At 41.0% G+C, this 18965-nt stretch overlaps 1 protein-coding gene across 1 annotated transcript in view; it reads left to right on the forward strand.

Moving 5' to 3' along the window:
- Positions 1 to 18965, forward strand: part of syne2a (spectrin repeat containing, nuclear envelope 2a) — a 100961-nt gene that overhangs the window by 18699 nt on the left and 63297 nt on the right. Inside the window, exons 27-46 of the mRNA XM_030047854.1 lie at positions 1222 to 1372; positions 1471 to 2375; positions 2996 to 3154; positions 3594 to 3744; positions 3995 to 4153; positions 4586 to 4753; positions 4884 to 4985; positions 5255 to 5458; positions 5650 to 5855; positions 7137 to 7244; positions 9833 to 9902; positions 10026 to 10130; positions 11808 to 11983; positions 12605 to 12920; positions 13035 to 13199; positions 13559 to 13897; positions 14092 to 14228; positions 14856 to 14985; positions 15876 to 16034; positions 16150 to 17976. Coding sequence (XP_029903714.1) covers positions 1222 to 1372; positions 1471 to 2375; positions 2996 to 3154; positions 3594 to 3744; positions 3995 to 4153; positions 4586 to 4753; positions 4884 to 4985; positions 5255 to 5458; positions 5650 to 5855; positions 7137 to 7244; positions 9833 to 9902; positions 10026 to 10130; positions 11808 to 11983; positions 12605 to 12920; positions 13035 to 13199; positions 13559 to 13897; positions 14092 to 14228; positions 14856 to 14985; positions 15876 to 16034; positions 16150 to 17976 — 5737 coding nt within the window. The remainder of the gene's footprint in view (positions 1 to 1221; positions 1373 to 1470; positions 2376 to 2995; positions 3155 to 3593; positions 3745 to 3994; positions 4154 to 4585; positions 4754 to 4883; positions 4986 to 5254; positions 5459 to 5649; positions 5856 to 7136; positions 7245 to 9832; positions 9903 to 10025; positions 10131 to 11807; positions 11984 to 12604; positions 12921 to 13034; positions 13200 to 13558; positions 13898 to 14091; positions 14229 to 14855; positions 14986 to 15875; positions 16035 to 16149; positions 17977 to 18965) is intronic.

The following is an 18965-nucleotide window of genomic DNA, read 5'->3' on the forward strand; positions in this document are numbered from 1 at the left end:
CTTTGCTATTAGTGCTGTAAAGATTTTTTTTTCTAATCATTATGAGCAAATTTATTTGCAGCCAAGTTAGTGAGTATATGTTAATAGATGTATTAAAAGGACGTTTGAGTGCTAGGGTACATGCAGATTCCTGTATTATCTTTCTGACCTGTTGTTTATCACACTTAACCAAACATGACCCTGAAGATATGACAGAGTCTTCCTTGTGCTGTGTTTTCAGTTCCGTGACACAAAATTAAACACAGCCACTAGTGCGTTAAAGGTGATGTCACAGAGTTGGCACTAGCCTTTGTGTATATATATCTTCTACCTTAGGTACAGAGACTCCTGCTTGGCCTTTCAGTCTCAACTCTTAAAGAACAGACAACGTTTGGAGGATTCTTTCCCAGACCCAGTCACCATCTCTGCCCTTCAGACCCAACTGAAGGATCTACAGGCCAGTTGAAGCATTATTTATGTTCCTTCATCAAAGCACATCACACCACTAAAACTTAAGCTTTCAGTATCCTTTGTAGTTCATCTTGATGTGTTAACTAATTGCTTTCACTAGAATATCAGTTAACTTAAATGTGCGTTCTCTCTGTAGACTTTAAAACAGGAGACAGAGGCACTGTGGTTTGAAGTTGAGCTCCAGTATGTGCAGTTCTCCCGGTTCCCCCAGCTGATGATGGGGGAGGGCCAAGGTGGGGTGGAGACGGAGCGACAGAGGGTGCAGCTCATTCAGCAGTGGCGGGGCCAACAGATCTGCCTACAGACCAGGTACAGTCCAGTTCTCACCTTATAAATACTAACTACTCTTTTTACACAAGAAATAGAATAACAACTCTGAAGTGCTCATGCTCATTAGGTGTTGTTTTTGTGCATGCAGTTGTTTTTTTATTAGGATCCTCTTAAATGATAAAAAAAAAAAAATATTAAATTTATTTGTGTTTCACTTGGATGCAAGTGTTTTGAAATCCCAGTTGGTGATGATGGTCCAAAAGAGTATAGGTCAGAAAGTGAGTTCTGAAAGCCAAAAACCCTATCAAACTACAGTAGACATATGTCCATTTTGTGTAGAGCAACTCAAATTTTATTTATTGTCCCTTTAATACATACTGTTATAATGTATTGCTGTTTAACATTATTATTTCAGCTCAGCTGACATACTGTGTACCAAATGACATCTTTTCACAAGGACTGAAAATGTAAAAGATGCTGCTGTTGCTTTGGATATTGTAGAATGGCATCCCTAGAGACGACTGCTGACCTGATGGAGTCTGCAGATGGTCAGATAGCACTGATCTCAGAGAAACTGAACAAGATCACCAGCGAGCCTGTGGACATTTCCTCCTTGGCCTTGGCTGACCCCAGAATTTCATCTGATTTAAAGGTTTGTCTATGCTTTGTTCAAATCATTTTTGCTTTGATTATTTGATTATTTCTTTGAAATTTGAGCATATATTCATTAATCCCTGATGCAATACCTAGGAGATGGATGACAGACTGCAATCTGAAATGAAAACGCTATCAGGACGAAGCACTGAAAGGGAGAGGGTAGGGGAAGGTCTCGACCCTATAACCCCTTCAACCTTATGCCATGCTCTCCACAACAGTGCCCATCATCTCAGCCAGCTTAGGCAGCGGCTGGAGAAGGTTCAGTCAGCTGCCGAGGCCCTGGAGGGCTTCCTGGCCACAGTGAGGGAAGCTGAGGCTCAGATCCTAGCCATACTGGCGAGCCAGGAGCCCAACAGGCAGCAAAATGAGGTGGTCTGGGACCAAGAGAGACATTCCTGGTGGGCAGGGATGCAGCAGAGGTTGTGCAGTTTGGATAAAACAGCGGAGTGTGTGGACAGCCTTATAGAGGCAGCTGGGATGACTCTGACCATGGATGGTGCAATAGTGGCATGCCGAGATGTGGTGGCATCATTGTCCAGGCGCCTTGAAGAGGTGGACAAAGAGGTGACTGCACACAAAAGAGAGGAGAATAAAGTGGAGCTACATCTTCTAGAGAGGGAGCTAAAACCTGAAAAAGAGGAGCTGAACGAGATGTGTCACACAAAGACCTGGGATGATTCACCCGGGCAGGCCAAAATACAAGAGCAAGAACATCATACTCCAAATGGGATGCAACTGGAGTCAGGGTTGCAACCGAAAAGGAGCAGGTGGAATGAACCAAATGAGGACTCCATGGCACAAAGAGAGGATGGACAGATTCAGGAAGAAGTAAAGGCCACGGCCCAGGGAGAAGGAAGCCAAGGAAAGGAGGATGGAGAGAAGAAGAAGAAGAGCATGATCCAGAGGAGATTTGCTTTGTTGGGGGAGCTGAGGGAGATAGAGAGAGCAACTGAGCAGCTCGGACTCCAGGAGCCCACCCTGCCTGCTGTGCAGCAGAGGTATCACACTCACAAGAGTTCAATAGTATTTGCAAATAATAAGTACTTAGCACTTGTTTAACCTCAGTAAAATAGTGTTATGTAACTAAATTGGCTTGTTATGTGACTAAATTGACCTTCAGTTACTTCCAATAATTGCCTATACTTTCTGGTATTCATTGTATGGAAGAAGAATACATAGATTTGGTATGCCACTCTTTCATCTCGAGTCTTAGGTTTTGAAGATTAAAAAAAAAACAACAACTAAGGGGTAATAAAAAAAATATTTATATACAATATGTTATACATCTCTGCAATTACATATACATGATATATGTACAAGGATTTGATTTTCAGAGAATAGAATAGAATGCAACTTAATCCTTGCAAGGTACAATTGCCTTTGGTCTCGTCCACGATATAAAACAATTAATACACATAAATATGATTTACATATTAAAATTGTAATGACAAAACAACAAAATCTAACAGCATACACTACTGTAGAAGCACAATTGAAGCATGAGGTAGCATTTCATGTGAAGCTGAGGAGGCCAGCCCACACGGCAAACCTCACCCATGTGGTATTTTAAGCAAGCTGAAACAAATGAAACCACTAATGGCTCTTTCTTGCTCTGCAGGATGCGTGCTTTAATAGCGCTGGACAGCCGCCTTGCCGGCAAGCGCTCTGAGGTACGGGACTTATGTGATGAATCTAAACAATCAGGTGTACCTGCTGCTAGACACGTGACAGAGGTGGAGGATGTCTGGGAGGAGACTCAGAGAAAAGTAACTGAAAGGTAAGAAGCGAGGGTGTCATAAGAAGAGAAGTACTACCAAAAAATGCCAACATTCAAATGTGATGTAATGAATACTCTTTGTTATTGATTTACAAACATGTCCCACTAATGCACGTCATACTTTTTGGCTACATGTATTCTACATGTAAGTGGCGTGTGCAATAAAGGCACAGCACCTTTTTGAGTGCTTCCCCTTGTTAGTAGTACTTTGGATCTGCTTTGGCTTTGAGAAACATTTTTTTAATCTTTATCTTGGTTAAGATTTGAGTTCAGGACGTCCACATCCTCCTGTCTTGATAAAAAGTGAGCAAAGCACATGCATAAGCAAAAGTGTCAGGTTCCCGTATCAGTCTCTCATGGTCACTCAAGTTCGGTGAAGTGCAGTATTTTTTAACTCTGTGTGTGTGTGTGTGTGTGTGTGTGGCTGGATAACATACAGGTTGGACCAGTGTCGTGCTCTAACAGAGCTGCTGAAGAGGTTTCAGAGCGTTCGGGCTGAGCTGAGTGGTACTTTGCAGAGAGCGGAGTGCGCCATCAGCGAACAGGCCTCTTATATGGGCAGAGACAACATGCAAAGACTCTATACTACGGTATACCACACAATTTATGTACAATGAGAATCCAAATGATATGCAGGACATCTAGCAGTTTTGAAGCTTTTTCAAGATGACTCCCTTAAGGCTACTTTCCTTTTTTGGGGTCTGTGGTGGGTGGAAACTCTCTCAGTCCTACATATATCTTGTACCACTGAAATAGTGAACAGAAGTTTTCACCTTAAAGTTGAAATGACTTGACTGTGTGTGTGTGTGTGTGTGTGTGTGTGTGTGTGCGACTTCTCAGGTTCAGGTCACAAAGTCAGAGCTGCATGGCCTCGGGGATGGGATAGAGGATGTCCGCAGTATCTGTAGGCAGCTTCAGACACGTTTACGTCAGATCCCAGAATGCACCATCATCCCGTTCGAGGACGAAGCTGACGCTCTCATGGACCGCTGGCTAGATGTGAGTTCATCAGTTTAATCTCTCTTTTGCTCTTACATTTTTTTTTGTGTGTGTATGTGCATCATGGCCCTCATACTGTATGTGGAGGAATATAAATGACAAAAAAGAGCCACAGTGGCAGGTTGTGCAAACATTTTCATTTTTGATTTTTGGGTCATTTTTTCTTTGAGGCACTTTAATTAACACAAAAAACAGTTATTTTTGCACTATGATAATTTTGCATCTGTGTGAATGTTGCCTTATTTTCTTTTGATTTTTCTGTCTTTCTTTGATTTTTGTTTTTTGTGTTGTGGCTCCCATACATCTGACTCAAGCACTATATAATAGCTTATTGTCATATACACAAGGACCATTTAAGTGCTTTCAAGCTGTCTTTGTTGCAACCTGTCAGGATTTTTCTATAGCTTGTATCTGTAACTTAAACTCTTGCAGGTAACAGAAAGAACAGACTCTCACCTGGACAACCTGCAGCTTAGCCTTGCACTGTGGGAGGGGGTCCTCCAGCTGGCGGGTGAGGTGGAGAGCTGGACTGTCAGTAAGCTGGAAGCATTCGCTCAGTCTTCCTCCTTTCAGACCGAGGAAGAAGTCAAGGCCTTGCAGGTAAAACGTCTTGCTGTTATCAGTCTGTTATATGTGGGTTGTGACCATGCTGCACTGTCTGATGGGCAGTCAAATGGTTTCTGGTTCTCCCTGTTTTTCTTGAACAATGATCCCTTCTCTCTGTCTCCAGGATGAGATCAAGGCGCAAGAGGAGAGTGTGGAGCGATTCCAGCGTAGAGCTGCTGAGATCCAGGCACTGCTTAAAAGCACTGACCCCCTTCTTGAGCTGCAGGTAGGATGGCTAGACATATAGATAGATACATAGACAGACAGATAGATAGACAGACAGACAGATTAAAATTCTATTCACATTAATGCTTTTTATTTATTACTTCAATTTTTATCTATCTTGCAAAGCAGTCAGTGAGTCTTCGCCATCAAATATCAATTCATTAGATAATTTTTTACACTGACTTTTCAGATGCATACAGAGGGCCTCAGTGTCTTGCCAGAGATTCGGAGTGACCTATGTCCGGTGTCTTGACCCCTCATTTTGTGTAGGTGGTGGAGACCCAGATTAAGAAGAAGATGGAGCAGGTGAAAGAGCTTTTTTCTGAAGTGGAGGATGTTTACAGGCAAGCGGTGGCAGCAAAGGGGCAGGTCAGTGCCCGGATGGCTGAGTGCCACGACTCCCTTCAGAAGATTCAGGACTCTCTGGTCAATCTGAGTGGCACGGATGCGGCAAATGTCCATGCACAAATTCAAGTAAGGGCAAAGGTTAATTTTTGTAAATAATTTTGATCACTGTGATTTGATTTTTCCAAAATAATAGCCACTACTTTGCGATTTAAGCTGATCAGAGGGGCTGTATTTTTCCTGCAGATGTTGATGGCAAAGGCATTGAAGACTCATTCTTCCTTTAGTATGTTTCTGCAGTAATTACTCCTCCCCTTCAGGACATATGTGGCCAGCTCCAGAGCCAGGAAGATCAGGCAGCAGCTGTGCTGGAGGACCTGCGCCTCCTGGCCTGCATAGCCAGCCCAGAGAGCCTGCAGAGTCTGGCTGTGGATGGGATTCAGCTGCAGGAGAAACTCACAGCCACTCACCAGCTCCTCTCTCAGGTGGAGGAACAGATTGGGAGGGATATCCAGGCTCTCAACAGGTAACGCAGGTCCTACTTAGAAGTTTCAAGCTCAGGTTTCAAATTAAATGTCACATATAAAGCATGCAAGTTACACATCTGCAGTGAAATGTGTATTCATTCCTCTTCTCAACCATGTAATGTTTGTATACATAAGATTAATCACCAAAGTATTTCTGCTCTGAGGCTTTCTGGTTGATCACTTGAATGTGTTTCAAAGTTTCATTGTGGAATCTGCACATTCAGAAAGCCTTGGAACTTGGAATTTAACTTAAAATTGATTTAAAAACTCAAAATGAAGAAAAAATGTTGGTGAAAGCAGCTAGTTTGTGGTTGAAAAGGTAATTAATTTTGAATCCAAATTGTATATATTAAACCAAATAGCATGCCTAATGCAGTAATAACCCTGTTTTGTATATGGCCATGCAGCACATGCAGCATCCTGTTGTTTCATGGTGAAAACAACATGACCTATAATCTCATTATTTTCAGTAAAAGACATTTTAATATTGAAGTTGTTTGATTTTGATTATTTTTGGAAAGACTTTTAAGGACTTGTGCCTTCCTTTGTAATGTACTTGTAGAGGCTTTGTATATGCAACAAAATGTGTTAGGGTGATGTCTAAAATAATTTTTGATGTTTGCCATCCTAACAACTAGCCTGACATTAAGCACAGCGAAATGTAAACTAAATGTAAACTGGATGATACAACAATGTGTCAGTAGTTCTTACTTGTGATCATGGTCTATAAAACCTGGCTGGAATGCTAAATAGTATAGTCACAAAATCTTCTACTGACCGCCTCAGGGTCTGGGGAGTGAAATGAAAAATAAAAAATATTCAACCTGTATCAATGAGTGAAAGTTGTGAAAAATCAAATTCTGACATAGTATGGAAGTGAGAATGTGTTTGGATTCTTTTGAGTGTGTTTTAGTGTAATAATTTGTAAGATCTGTGATTTAATCTCCCTAAATATATAAGAACTTTATACATCAAGAATCTAGAGTCATCATATTTCTCAGGAGCCTACAGATTCACAGTATATTTATGCTATATAACAGTGTTATAGATCCATCCTGCTACATGAATTCCAGCTTGCATTAAAGGTGGCAAATCCAGTAAATCTGCTTTCAAGTTTGTGGTACATTCTGTGTTGGAATAACTTTGTCACCATGTCACTGTAATGTGTGTGTGTGTGTGTGTGTGTGTGTGTGTGTGTGTGTGTGTGTGTGTGTGTGTGTGTGTGTGTGTGTGTGTGTGTGTATGTGTGTGTGTATGTGTGTGTGTGTGTGTGCTTTTAGGCTGCAAAGGGAGAGTGGGAATCTGGAACAATGGTTGCAAGCTGCTGAAGAAAAAGCAGAGAAGGAGGAGGATCTGAGTCGCCTGCAAAAGGAAGCATGTCAACAAAGGTAAACTTTTTTTCTCTCTTTCAAAGGAAGGCCTATAATATGAGCACATGGGTGTGAATTAGCAAAACATGCAAGAAACTCTTTAGTGAAGAGATATAAATTTAGGTTTATTTATTAATTTTAATTAGACACTTAGGCACTTGAAATGCTTGATTTAGATGGTAACTATTACTTGATTATGACAAGGACGATGCAGAGGCAGACATGCTTAATTTGACCCTGAGGGAACGAGAAATCATTCAACTCAGAACTAAGAGCTGGCAGCAGGTCAGTGATTTCATTAAACAAGCAAAAACATGTAGGTACATAAAGTCAAAGACAACCCATAGTGGTTCTTCCTGATTAAAAAAAAAGTGATAGAAAGAATATAGTGATAATAAAATAATGATTTTGATTAATGCTGACCAGCTAAGAGAGTCCAAAATGATAGAGGTAAATATTTCTGCGTTTGTACTATGGAGGACTAAAAGGGACAGAATGAAATAAATAAATACATCTTTAAATAAATACTTAAAAGTGTCATTAATTAATTAAAATGGGAATTAAATAAATAAATGTGTCATTAAATAAATAAATATGTCATTAAATAAATAAATGTGTCATTAAATGTGTCATTAATTCATTAAAATACCAGTTCATTTAATGTAAAAACATATATATAATTATTTCATTATTTATTTAATTATTTCATGGACCGGTGTTGCAGTGCTTCATGAATTAATTTTATCTGTCAAAGTCACCCATCAAAGTCAGTGGGCGGATCCTAACACCTGATTGGTTACCCGGCACAGCAAGCCAAGACAGATCGACTTCAGATAATCGATTGATGCAGAGCAAGTTAACATATTCTAGAGTGAAAGTTTTTAACTGTTTTGCTTAACCCAGACGCTCAGGTTGCATAACCTACAGCCGAGAGACTTTACTAAACATCAGGTAAAGCATGCTGCAAGAACTGAGGCACTCTGCTTTGATGTGGACACACTACGCCAGCACGGGATTTTACCTGCGTCTACACCGGCTGTCACCAGGGAGAGGAGGGAGCGCAAGCGGTGCGAACGTAAACAAAGGAGGGGGAAGAGAGCCGGGATCCACGCTAGGCTACAGGCTACAGGCTACGGGCTACAGGCTACAGGCTACAGGCTAAAGGCTAAAGGCTACAGGCTATAGGCTAACTCCTCCAGACCAGCAGGACCGTGGCTCTTGCTCTCTAATGTTCGCTCCCTCGACAACAAGCTGGACGAGCTACGCTTGCTAAGAGACACCCGCAGGAGAGAGACTGCTGTGTGCTTGCTTTTGCGGAGACATGGCTCCATGGAAACATCCCATCCCTGCAGGAGTAGAGCACTGAACATTGCCAGAGACCCTTCTCACCCGCTCCACAAATACTTTGAGCTGCTTCCATCAGGCAAACGGTGAAAAGCAAAACCGCTAGAATGAGCAACAGCTTCCTCCAGAAAGCTGTTAGACTTTAAACTGCTGACTTTACCATCAGTCGAGGATCCTAAGTGAAAAACTCTATCTCATTTTGTGTGCACTACTACTGTATGTGTAGCTTAATGACAATAAAGCTTGATTTGATTTGATTTGATTTGATACTCTGACACACTTGGTGGCGCAACCTTTACTCGGTTCAAGCAAATGGGGGATTTGCAGGAGCAAATGTTACTGCGGTGCGCGATGCGTGCTAGATAGGTGCAGCCACAAAATGTCGAGAAGTTGCCCAGAACTACTCAGAGAAGCAGTAACTTTAACTGGAGAGGCTCTCAGCAAAACTCCCCCGGCTCCGGCAGACTTCCAGGCTTCAGACCTAAGCAATCGATTGGGCTAGATTCACGTTAGTCCCGCCCACTGACTTTGATGGGTGACTTTGACAGATAAAATTAATTCATGAAGCACTGCAACACCGGTCCATGAAATAATTAAATAAATAATGAAATAATTATATATATGTTTTTACATTAAATGAACTGGTATTTTAATGAATTAATGACACATTTAATGACACATTTATTTATTTAATGACATATTTATTTATTTAATGACACATTTATTTATTTAATTCCCATTTTAATTAATTAATGACACTTTTAAGTATTTATTTAAAGATGTATTTATTTATTTCATTCTGTCCCTTTTAGTCCTCCATATTGTACAGCATGTAATTTGCTAAATGAACATTCAGATACCAACAGGAGTAGGTGATTACCTCTTTTATAACTTAATTTGTGAGAATTCTGTAAACCCTAATGAGACATGTTTTTTTAATATTAATTTTATCAGTCATTCCCTAAGAGTAGGACTTTTTACTCATTCCTATTTTTCATGCACCATGGAGGAGCTGTATGGTTGTGACACATTTTTGTCCTGTTTTTGCTTGGGTTTTTTTTTTGTTTGTTTGTTTGTTTGTTTGTTTGTTTGTTTGTTTGTTTTGTTTTGTTTTGGTTTGGTTTTTTTTTTTACATCAGTACAGTTGAGTCCTGACTGAAGAGCACCAATCAAGCTCAGTTTTGATTAGTTCACTGAAAAAATTTAAACTGTGAATGGACTGAAATGTGAGTGTTGACTTTCTGATCACTTTGTCCATGCAGGGAAAGAACAGAGACTGTCAGTCAGCTTGTGTCATCCTTACAAAGCAGCAGCCTTCAGCAATCAGTCTTGGTGAGAGAAAGCAGCAAACTGCTGGAACGATACCACAACCTCCAAACCAAAATGTTAGTTGACTCAAAAGAAAGGCAGAGCTCTCTGAGTGGGGACACAGATGTATTTCATGCGCTGTCACAGTCCACTCAGACCTGGATTTCAGAGCTACAACAACAGGTCGACTCTCCGGTCACCAAAAGCCTCAGCACACAAAGTCCTGTAGAGCAGAGACTGAACAGTGTCCAGGTAAGAAACCCTATGCACTCTGAATTAGATATTACATTCTGTAAAACCTGGTGCACAAATCTGCATATGACCTATCTGGTTACTGTAAAATTGTTCAAATTCAGTCTTACTAAGACTGAACCATCATACACTATATTACCAAAAGTATTCGCTCACCCATTCAAATGATCAGAATCAGGTGTCCTAATCACTTGGCCTGGCCACAGGTGTATAAAATCAAGCACTCAGGCATGCAGACTGTGAAACAAGACATTTGTGAAAGAATGGGCCGCTCTCAGGAGCTCAGTGAATTCCAGAGTGGAACTGTCATAGGATGCCACCTGTGCAACAAATCCAGTCGTGAAATTTCCTCGCTCCTAAATATTCCACAGTCAACTGTCAGCTCTATTATAACAAAATGGAAGCGTTTGGGAACAACAGCAACTCAGCCACGAAGTGGTAGGCCACGTGAAGTGACGGAGAGGGGTCAGCGGATGCTGAAGCGCATAGTGCAAAGAGGTCGCCGACTTTCTGCACAGTCAATTGCTACAGAGCTACAAACCTCATGTGACCTTCAGATTAGCCCAAGTACAGTACGCAGAGAGCTTCATGGAATGGGTTTCCATGGCCGAGCAGCTGCAGCCAAGCCACACATCATCAAGTGCAATGCAAAGCGTCGGATGCAATGATGTAAAGCACGCCACCACTGGCCTCTAGAGCAGTGGAGACGCGTTATCTGGAGTGATGAATCACGCTTTTCCATCTGGCAATCTGATGGACGAGTCTGGGTTTGGAGGTTGCCAGGAGAACGGTACATTTCAGACTGCATTGTGCCGACTGTGAAATTTGGTGGAGGAGGAATTATGGTGTGGGGTTGTTTTTCAGGAGCTGGGCTTGGCCCCTTAGTTCCAGTGAAAGGAACTTTGAATGCTTCAGGATACCAAAACATTTTGGACAATTCCATGCTCCCAACCTTGTGGGAACAGTTTGGAGCGGGCCCCTTCCTCTTCCAACATGACTGTGCACCAGTGCACAAAGCAAGGTCCATAAAGACATGGATGACAGAGTCTGGTGTGGATGAACTTGACTGGCCTGCACAGAGTCCTGACCTGAACCCGAAAGAACACCTTTGGGATGAATTAGAGCGGAGACTGAGAGCCAGGCCTTCTGGACCAACATCAGTGTGTGACCTCACCAATGCGCTTTTGGAAGAATGGTCAAAAATTCCTATAAACACTCTCCTCAACCTTGTGGACAGTCTTCCCAGAAGAGTTGAAGCTGTAATAGCTGCAAAAGGTGGACCGACATCATATTGAACTCTATGGGTTAGGAATGGGATGGCACTTCAGTTCATAGTATGAGTAAAGGCAGGTGAGCGAATACTTTTGGTAATATAGTGTATGTGGTTGACCACATATGATGAGTCAAAAGACCTCAACCAACTTCTCAGTCTCCTCAATTCTGAAACACATAACCCTTCCACTGTCTCAAAACAGTGAAAAACGAGGACACTGTCTGCTTAAAAGTTTGTAATCATGCACATTTAATGAGAATATTTCTTGTGGTAAGAAAGAAATGGATTTTCATTCTGTTATGTGTATTCCTAAAAATGTATGTGAGATGCTTTAGATAAAATGATAGCAGCAGTATGTTACATATAAATGTAAAATATCTAAACTAAAGGATTATGTCTTACAGGCTGTGGTTAGAGTGATAGCAGAGGGCGAGTCTCGTGTGGAGGAGCTTCGGCTCACTGGAAGTCGTCTGAGCCACAGACTGACTGACAGAGTCGACAAACAAGAAATTCAGGAAACTGTTCAGAAAACAGAGGAGCTGTGGAGTGCCCTTCTGAAGTCAGTTCAACCACATTGTAGGTAAGTCGCATGCCACTTTATAACAGCTGGTCTGTCAAGTGTCTGCTGCAATGTAAACCTGAACATTAAGATACCATATTAACTAGGCATATGCAGTTTTTTCTCATGCAAATTTGTGTATATTTACAATATATATGTATATTTATCGTAATACCTGTCATTCTCATTTTAAAGATGCTACATGTAGCATTCTAAAACATAAACATATTGCCTAACTGTAAAAATTGCCAGAAACAAAATAGACGATGGTAGACATGTTTGGTCACAACTATGGCATAAAATCAAAATTAGGATCACACTTCCTATAAAACCCAGTTAGTTCCTGTTCCAAAGACAATGTTGCTAGTTGTTCTGGGCTGCATTGAAAGAACAGTGCCCTCTTCCTGTTCTGCTCCATGAGGCAATTCCACAGATTTCCCACGGTGTCCTTCCTGATGTCACACAATGCGATGGTCTGGTTTATGTACAGTGATGTTGATTTTTGGAGTCATGATAACTGAGAGTGGACACGGTGAAGCAATGCTCTTCAGTGTTCGTCTTACAACAGCAGAAGTTGTCTCGTGAGTTAAAGTGCATCTTGAACATTTTGCTACAACCTCTTCATTTCTCCTGTTTGATCAGTGGACTCCAGGCCGAGCCGGAGCTCACCTCCTCCCTCCTGGCCCAAAGGCAAGAGGCCCACTGCAGAGTTGAGGAGCTGCGGCGCCGAATTACACAGCTCCCCAGTTTATTCTCCTGGCCTGGGTTGGCTGAGCGCAGACAGGCCAGCATCCAGGCACATGACCTGCGTGATGAAACTGAATCTCTGGGGTTAGCTCTTGCTACCTTGGCTGAACAGAGGAGGGAGCTAGCTGAGCGAATCAATGACCCCATCTGGGCTGATTCCTCCTGGTCTACGCTGGAGAGTTGTCAGTCATCACTGATGGCAGAGCTGAATGTAAACCTTTTCTTGTTAATTGTAACATTCAAGTGATTACCAGAGTTGTGAAGGTGTATGCAACGTAAATACAGGCCTTTTAACCTTTTCTTTATGTGGCTTAAATGTCTATAGGCAGCATTTTCACACCTTGAAAAAGGTGTGTGTGAAGAAGAACGTTGTGGCCAGTTACTGCAGCACTGTTCCCGTATCTTGACGTCGCTGCAGGAAAGGATGTCTACATTTCAAGCTGAGAGAGAAAGCACAGCTGAACTGATCACTGATGCACCCGCTCTGGAGGTGAGATCATGGGAAAAAAACACATTCACACGTACAAAATATTTGGAAATCATATTCTTCCTATGACTCAGAATGATGAAGTGAATCCAAGTTAAAAAATTTTTTGGCCTTGTATTGATTTTATCTGTTAACATCATGAATAGGAAATGAGGATGAAGGGGAGGAAAAATGCCTCAAAAAAAGGATGTAATCCCTGACATTTTATGTGTTCTCTGCGTAGAACGTAGAAGTTTTTGATCAATCAGTTTGCACAATATGTTTGTTTATCTGTCTGTTTTATTTTTATTCCTCTCCTCGCTACATCCTTTCCCCACTCAATAGAGGAAATAAGAACTAAAATAGTTTACCTATGTTTGCAGGCTTTGCTAAAAGAGGTAACAGACACAGAGAGGGACTTCTCAGATCTCATAGCACTCAAGGACTCCATCTCATCAAGTTCCACAGCTGAGGCCCAAGCCAGCCTTTCTCAGCAAGTCAGTAGCCTCCAAAACCACAAGGGGGCACTAGAGAGTTGCATCAGAAAAAAACTGGCACAGCTTGAAGGGGAAAGGACCCAAAGAGTTCAACAAGTGAGGGAAGAGACCTCCTGTTTACAGGCAGCACTGAGAGGCCTGGCTGAGCGTTTGGGAAATCTGTCTGCGGATGATGATGTGTTAACTGACATCAATCAGCTTAAACAACATTGGCATAAACTACAGGTAGTGTTTTGATCCTTCCCGCTGTTACATGTTTCTTTTCTCAGAAATAGCGCCGTACATTGGATGCATTTTTCATGTATTTGTCCATCTATCCACCCATTTACTCATCCATACAACGATCCACTTACCTATCTGCATATATAAAGAAAGACAGTAGGCCATACTAATAATCACAAAAACGCTCTCTTTCTCAGGACTGTGATACCAGTTTGACAGAGTTTACGGTGAGAGTTAATGAACTGCAAAACATACAAGAGTCAAAGACCACACAAGAAAATCTTCCTGCAGATTTGATTTTGACTGCTGATGCACTCGCCAAAGAACTTGACAGGTACAAAGAAATATATTTTATTTAGGTCCCAGCTTCAAAACACATAGGTACCTTTTTATGGCTGTTCTTAAAATGAGTAACCATCCCATTGAAACTATTACATGTTCACTCAACATATCGGTGCTGTTTTTGTGGATACAATCACTTTAAAGGTGCAATGTGCTGCTTTTGACATTGTGTGCCACCACAACAATTTTTGTGGGAAATCTACCGGATTGCTGGAAGAATTCCAGTAGATATTCTTCTAGTGCAGACAGAGCTAGAGCTTTCATAGTCTCTGATAATGGCAGATGGTGGAACCATTGAAGGACTGATAGAAAAATCACTTTAAACATGTTCATCCTCTTCAGTAAAGCACATGCAGCAATGCTAGGGAGGGAAGTAGGTATTAATAATATCTTTGAAGATACTGAAGAAACCTTAGAAGTAACAATGCCGATGGTGTGAGGCAGAGGCTACCCGTCATCTTGACCATGGTTTTATTTTTTTTAGGTAATAGGCCAAGGACCCACAAGCAACAGTGATACAGTGATGTTTAAAAATGGTGCATGTAGCATTTTTATATTTTGAAATTTCATGTGATGTCTCATTTATTCCTGATTTCTCTCCCCCTCGTTCCCACTGTAGCCTCAGGTCCAGTTTTAAACAAAAGAAGCAGGAGTGTGCAGACAGTGTTGCCAGCGGTGTCCGAGAGCTCATCAGTCAGCTGCAGCAATGGAGCCAGACAGCACAAGCTGTACCAGCACAGCCAAGCCAGGTGATGCCTACCAAAATGTCCATCCATTTGTTAGTCTGGTGATTCAGACAAATCACCTCAGGCGATGACTTTTTTGGCTAATCTGAACTTCCAAAAAAAACAGTCATGAAGGCTTGTTTAAGATGAAACTTGAATGAATATATGAGGGACAAATTAATAAATCAATATATACATAGTCAGTGAACATTGGAGTGTTGCATGTGCACTTTGTTATGTGCTTGCCTTGAAAAGGCAACACATCTTATTATTTTAAAATTATTATTTAATTTTTTTTTATGAATTATTAGATTATTATCCAAGATTAATAGTAATACCAAGATTATTATCTTTTTACTATCTTTTTCTTTCTATCCAGGTAAACACAAAAATGTGATATTTTGAGTTGTATTTAAAACATAGAAGCACCGTAGTTTTCATGTATAATCTAAATATCAAACTTTAATATATATTAAACCTGAATTTTTTGACTCCTTGACTGAGATGATTTGTGGCCTTTATCTTACACCAGTTGTACCTTTGGTACTGGTGTGTTAAAAATTAAGACTACATTTCCTATAAACCCTGCCACTTCCTGTCGCAAGTTGGATGTTGGAAGTGATTTTTCTGATTTGTGGTGAAGAACAGCATCTTCTTCCTGTTTTGCCAATCTCAGCAATGATCATGTTTCTTTATAGTAGAGTGATTATAGTTTACTAATTATACTGATTCCTGAATGCTTAGTGTTAACACATCTACCCTTTCACAGAAGTGGGTTAAATGGAGAAATAAACCTCTCATACTGTATGTGCCACAACTTGTTAGAAACCTAATTCACCTGAAAAATGTTCTTTCAAAATCTAGAAACATATTATTATTATTATTATTATTATTATTATGTGTGTTCCTCACAGGCAACCCTGAAAGAGGTTTTGCAGCTTCATCAAGCTCTTCAAGGTGCACTCTCACAACAAGACTTTCTTCTGAACTGCCTGGGGAAAAAACTCACAAAGAAACTGGTGAAAAGTGCCTCAAATGTCCTTAAGAAAAGCACACCTTCACTTGAATACCTGGTGAGATTCCTTTTAGTCACAGAATCGCTGAGTCTCTTGTCCAGTTTTATTGTGGTTTAAAAGATTATTATAACAAATTAATTAATTTTTCTGCTTCATTTTATGGTTTTCACAGCTGAGCCAAGAAAATAGAGAAGTGGAATTGGGCCATAAAGAAGAGCAGGACAAAGATAGTGACGAATCTTTTAGAAGCAAAACACTCTGTTCAATATCTGATGCAACTATGGCCATGTATAGTCGTGAGTCTCCTCATCATTCTTCCACAAGCTCCAGGCAAAATACTGAAAGAGACCAGACTGACAGCAAAAGTCTGACCAAAAGGACTTACTATGCTTCAGATGAGATTCATCCTTGCACTGAACCTGTCAAGGAAACATCAGGAAAATCAGGAGTGGAAGGCGATGCTGGCCTTATGCAAGCACCCAAGGAGTATTCCTTTACCCAAAATCAACACCCAGGCACTGAAATCCCTGGCACTTTTACATCAAAACCCCATGAGGATAACCTAACTTCAAGTCCACCAAAAGTAGCCACCGCTGATTTGAACATTGATCACACCCAGCACTTTTATGGCACATCAGATTTAGATAGTCTCCAAATCAGGTTGAAAAATGATGGTGGTAGCAGTAACACTGATAACACCCCAGCTACACTCGCCAGTGGACACAGTCAGGCCTTACAGTCACTTCCTGGAAGCAATACAGATTCTTTAATGCCAGATTCCTTATTTCCTTTTAACAGCAGTTTAAAAGCTCAGCAAGAGAGCAGTGGGCCATTACAGAAAATCACTACTCTCATCCTGGATCCAAAATTGCCAGCAGATGGCTCTGAAAACCCCCAGAAAATCAATTGTGTACAATGTGTTACATCACCACTGGAGTACCATGAGACCGTTAGTGGTGTGAAGCCGGAGCTGAGAGAGCCATCATTCTGTGTACCTGCCTCCAAAGATGTGTCTGGAAACCTAGAAACACAACCTACAGAGAGATCACAGTGTGAGTCAGGCAGTCAAGAGCCAAAGACAATTAAGTTAATAGCTGGGGCTGAAGAAAAAGAGAAATGTTTTGAAGACAGCACTGAGAGCCCAAAGAAAATGCACACAATTGTGTTGGACATGGAGTTGCCTCACCCTCAGCCGCAGGGCATAAAGCAAAGGGAAGACATTGGAGTCATTTGCCCAGGTGTACTGAGCTCAGAAGTGGCAGGCTTTTGTGATGCACACTACCAAAAAACAGAAGTTTCAAGTGCAGGCCTTCCTCAGAAAAAATCCATGATGCGCATTGAGTCAAAAAGCAAAGAAAGGACAAATAGTGCATTAAACTGTCCTGAATCAGATGACACAGAGCAGTTTGAATTGGCAGATTCATTGTCAGAAAACAGCTTGGCCTTAGAGAGTGTAGAAGTGAAGGAATTAAAATGTGCAGGTGCCAAACTACAGTGTAAAGACGTGAAAAGCCCAAACTCCAAAAGTCCTGAATTCACAGATAGTAAAGTACTGGATTCACCCAACTCATGCAGCTCTGTTACTGAAGCTGAACTCACTGGCACAGCTCTTTTGGAAACGGTACAGATGGCAACATATCCTGGCATCACGCAAGAGGAGATGACAGATGAGCTGGCAGACAACTCAGTCCCATGCACTGTGGATGGCCCAGTGCAACCACCAAAGGCACACACTTTAACCCAAACACAACTCCCTGCCACTGACAGCACTGACAGTCGGCACTTGATGGCTACTGACACTGTACACACAGAGACCACAGGCACAGGATTCAAAGGGATGAAAACAAAAGAAAATAAAGAAAAAATGCCTTATGCTGAATGCACAGAGACCAAAGATCCAAATTTGTCAGGAATTCTACAAGACAGAGCTGCACATCAGAAAGCAGAAAGTGAACAGTTATCTGCGTTGGTCATTGCTGCAGAGGGGCCATGGGGACAGGTACTTTTTTTTTTTTTTTTTTTTTAAATTTTTAAAATTCAGATAAGAGAAATATTTCATGGCTCAGAGAGTTAGTTCAATTAAATTTGCAGTGTGCTTGCGCAATCAAGTTGAAGAAAGCTTTACAACACACTATTCTGGTTGTTTTCTTTTTGTTGGGCTCACATTCTCATGTAATGCAGAAATGTAGCTTTGAATTAGCTCTGTAGCGTTGCATGCTGGGAAAAACACAACCCTGGTGTATGAAGCTGGTAAGGCACTCCCCTTGAAAGGAGGTTGTATCCCTTATTACTATGAACTGACAGCTGTAAGTAACACTAGACTGATATATGGCTTTATTGATACATTTTAAAATTGGAAATGAAGTCTTCCTCTCCTTCTTCTTCTTGAGAGTTTAAGAAGTTGGTTACTCTCCTTTTTACAGCTTTAATGCCATCCTTCATTCCTTTGAATTAAACAGTTCATATGGCTGTCTATCATCTTTGCTGGCACCAGACTCCACAAAAGCCCCAGTCCTTTCTTACATAAGAGACAATTTTAAAACAATGTCTTCTTTGACATTTACAGGCCATTTTCATTACCTTACCTTTTCCCACTGCTTAAGGCTAGAGTGGGTATGTGTTTGGTGAAACATGGCCAGCTGGTGGTTGTTGTCTTTTCTTAGACTTTTCTGACATTTTTCTCTCTATAATTTTACCTTAAATCCATCTGAGACTTGTCATTTGTTTTAGGAGGTTTACTCCATTAGCAAGTCTTTCTATCAGTTGGCATTTGGAAGTCATAATTTAGCCAAGGTCCAGTCTTTGATTTACATCTGGCATTTATCTTTACATGGAACCGTCTTTACCCTGTGTCAAGGAATAATTTTTTTCTCACAGCAAATGTAGATTTACACTGTGGAAGAAATACCTTTTTTAGGTTAGTTAAAACCTTTATGTTATTGTATATTGTCTTCCTCATTACACAGCATAATTTTTAATTACCTGTAC

Source organism: Myripristis murdjan, chromosome 24 (assembly GCF_902150065.1).
Source record: "Myripristis murdjan chromosome 24, fMyrMur1.1, whole genome shotgun sequence".
Taxonomy (NCBI): Eukaryota; Metazoa; Chordata; class Actinopteri; order Holocentriformes; family Holocentridae; genus Myripristis; species Myripristis murdjan.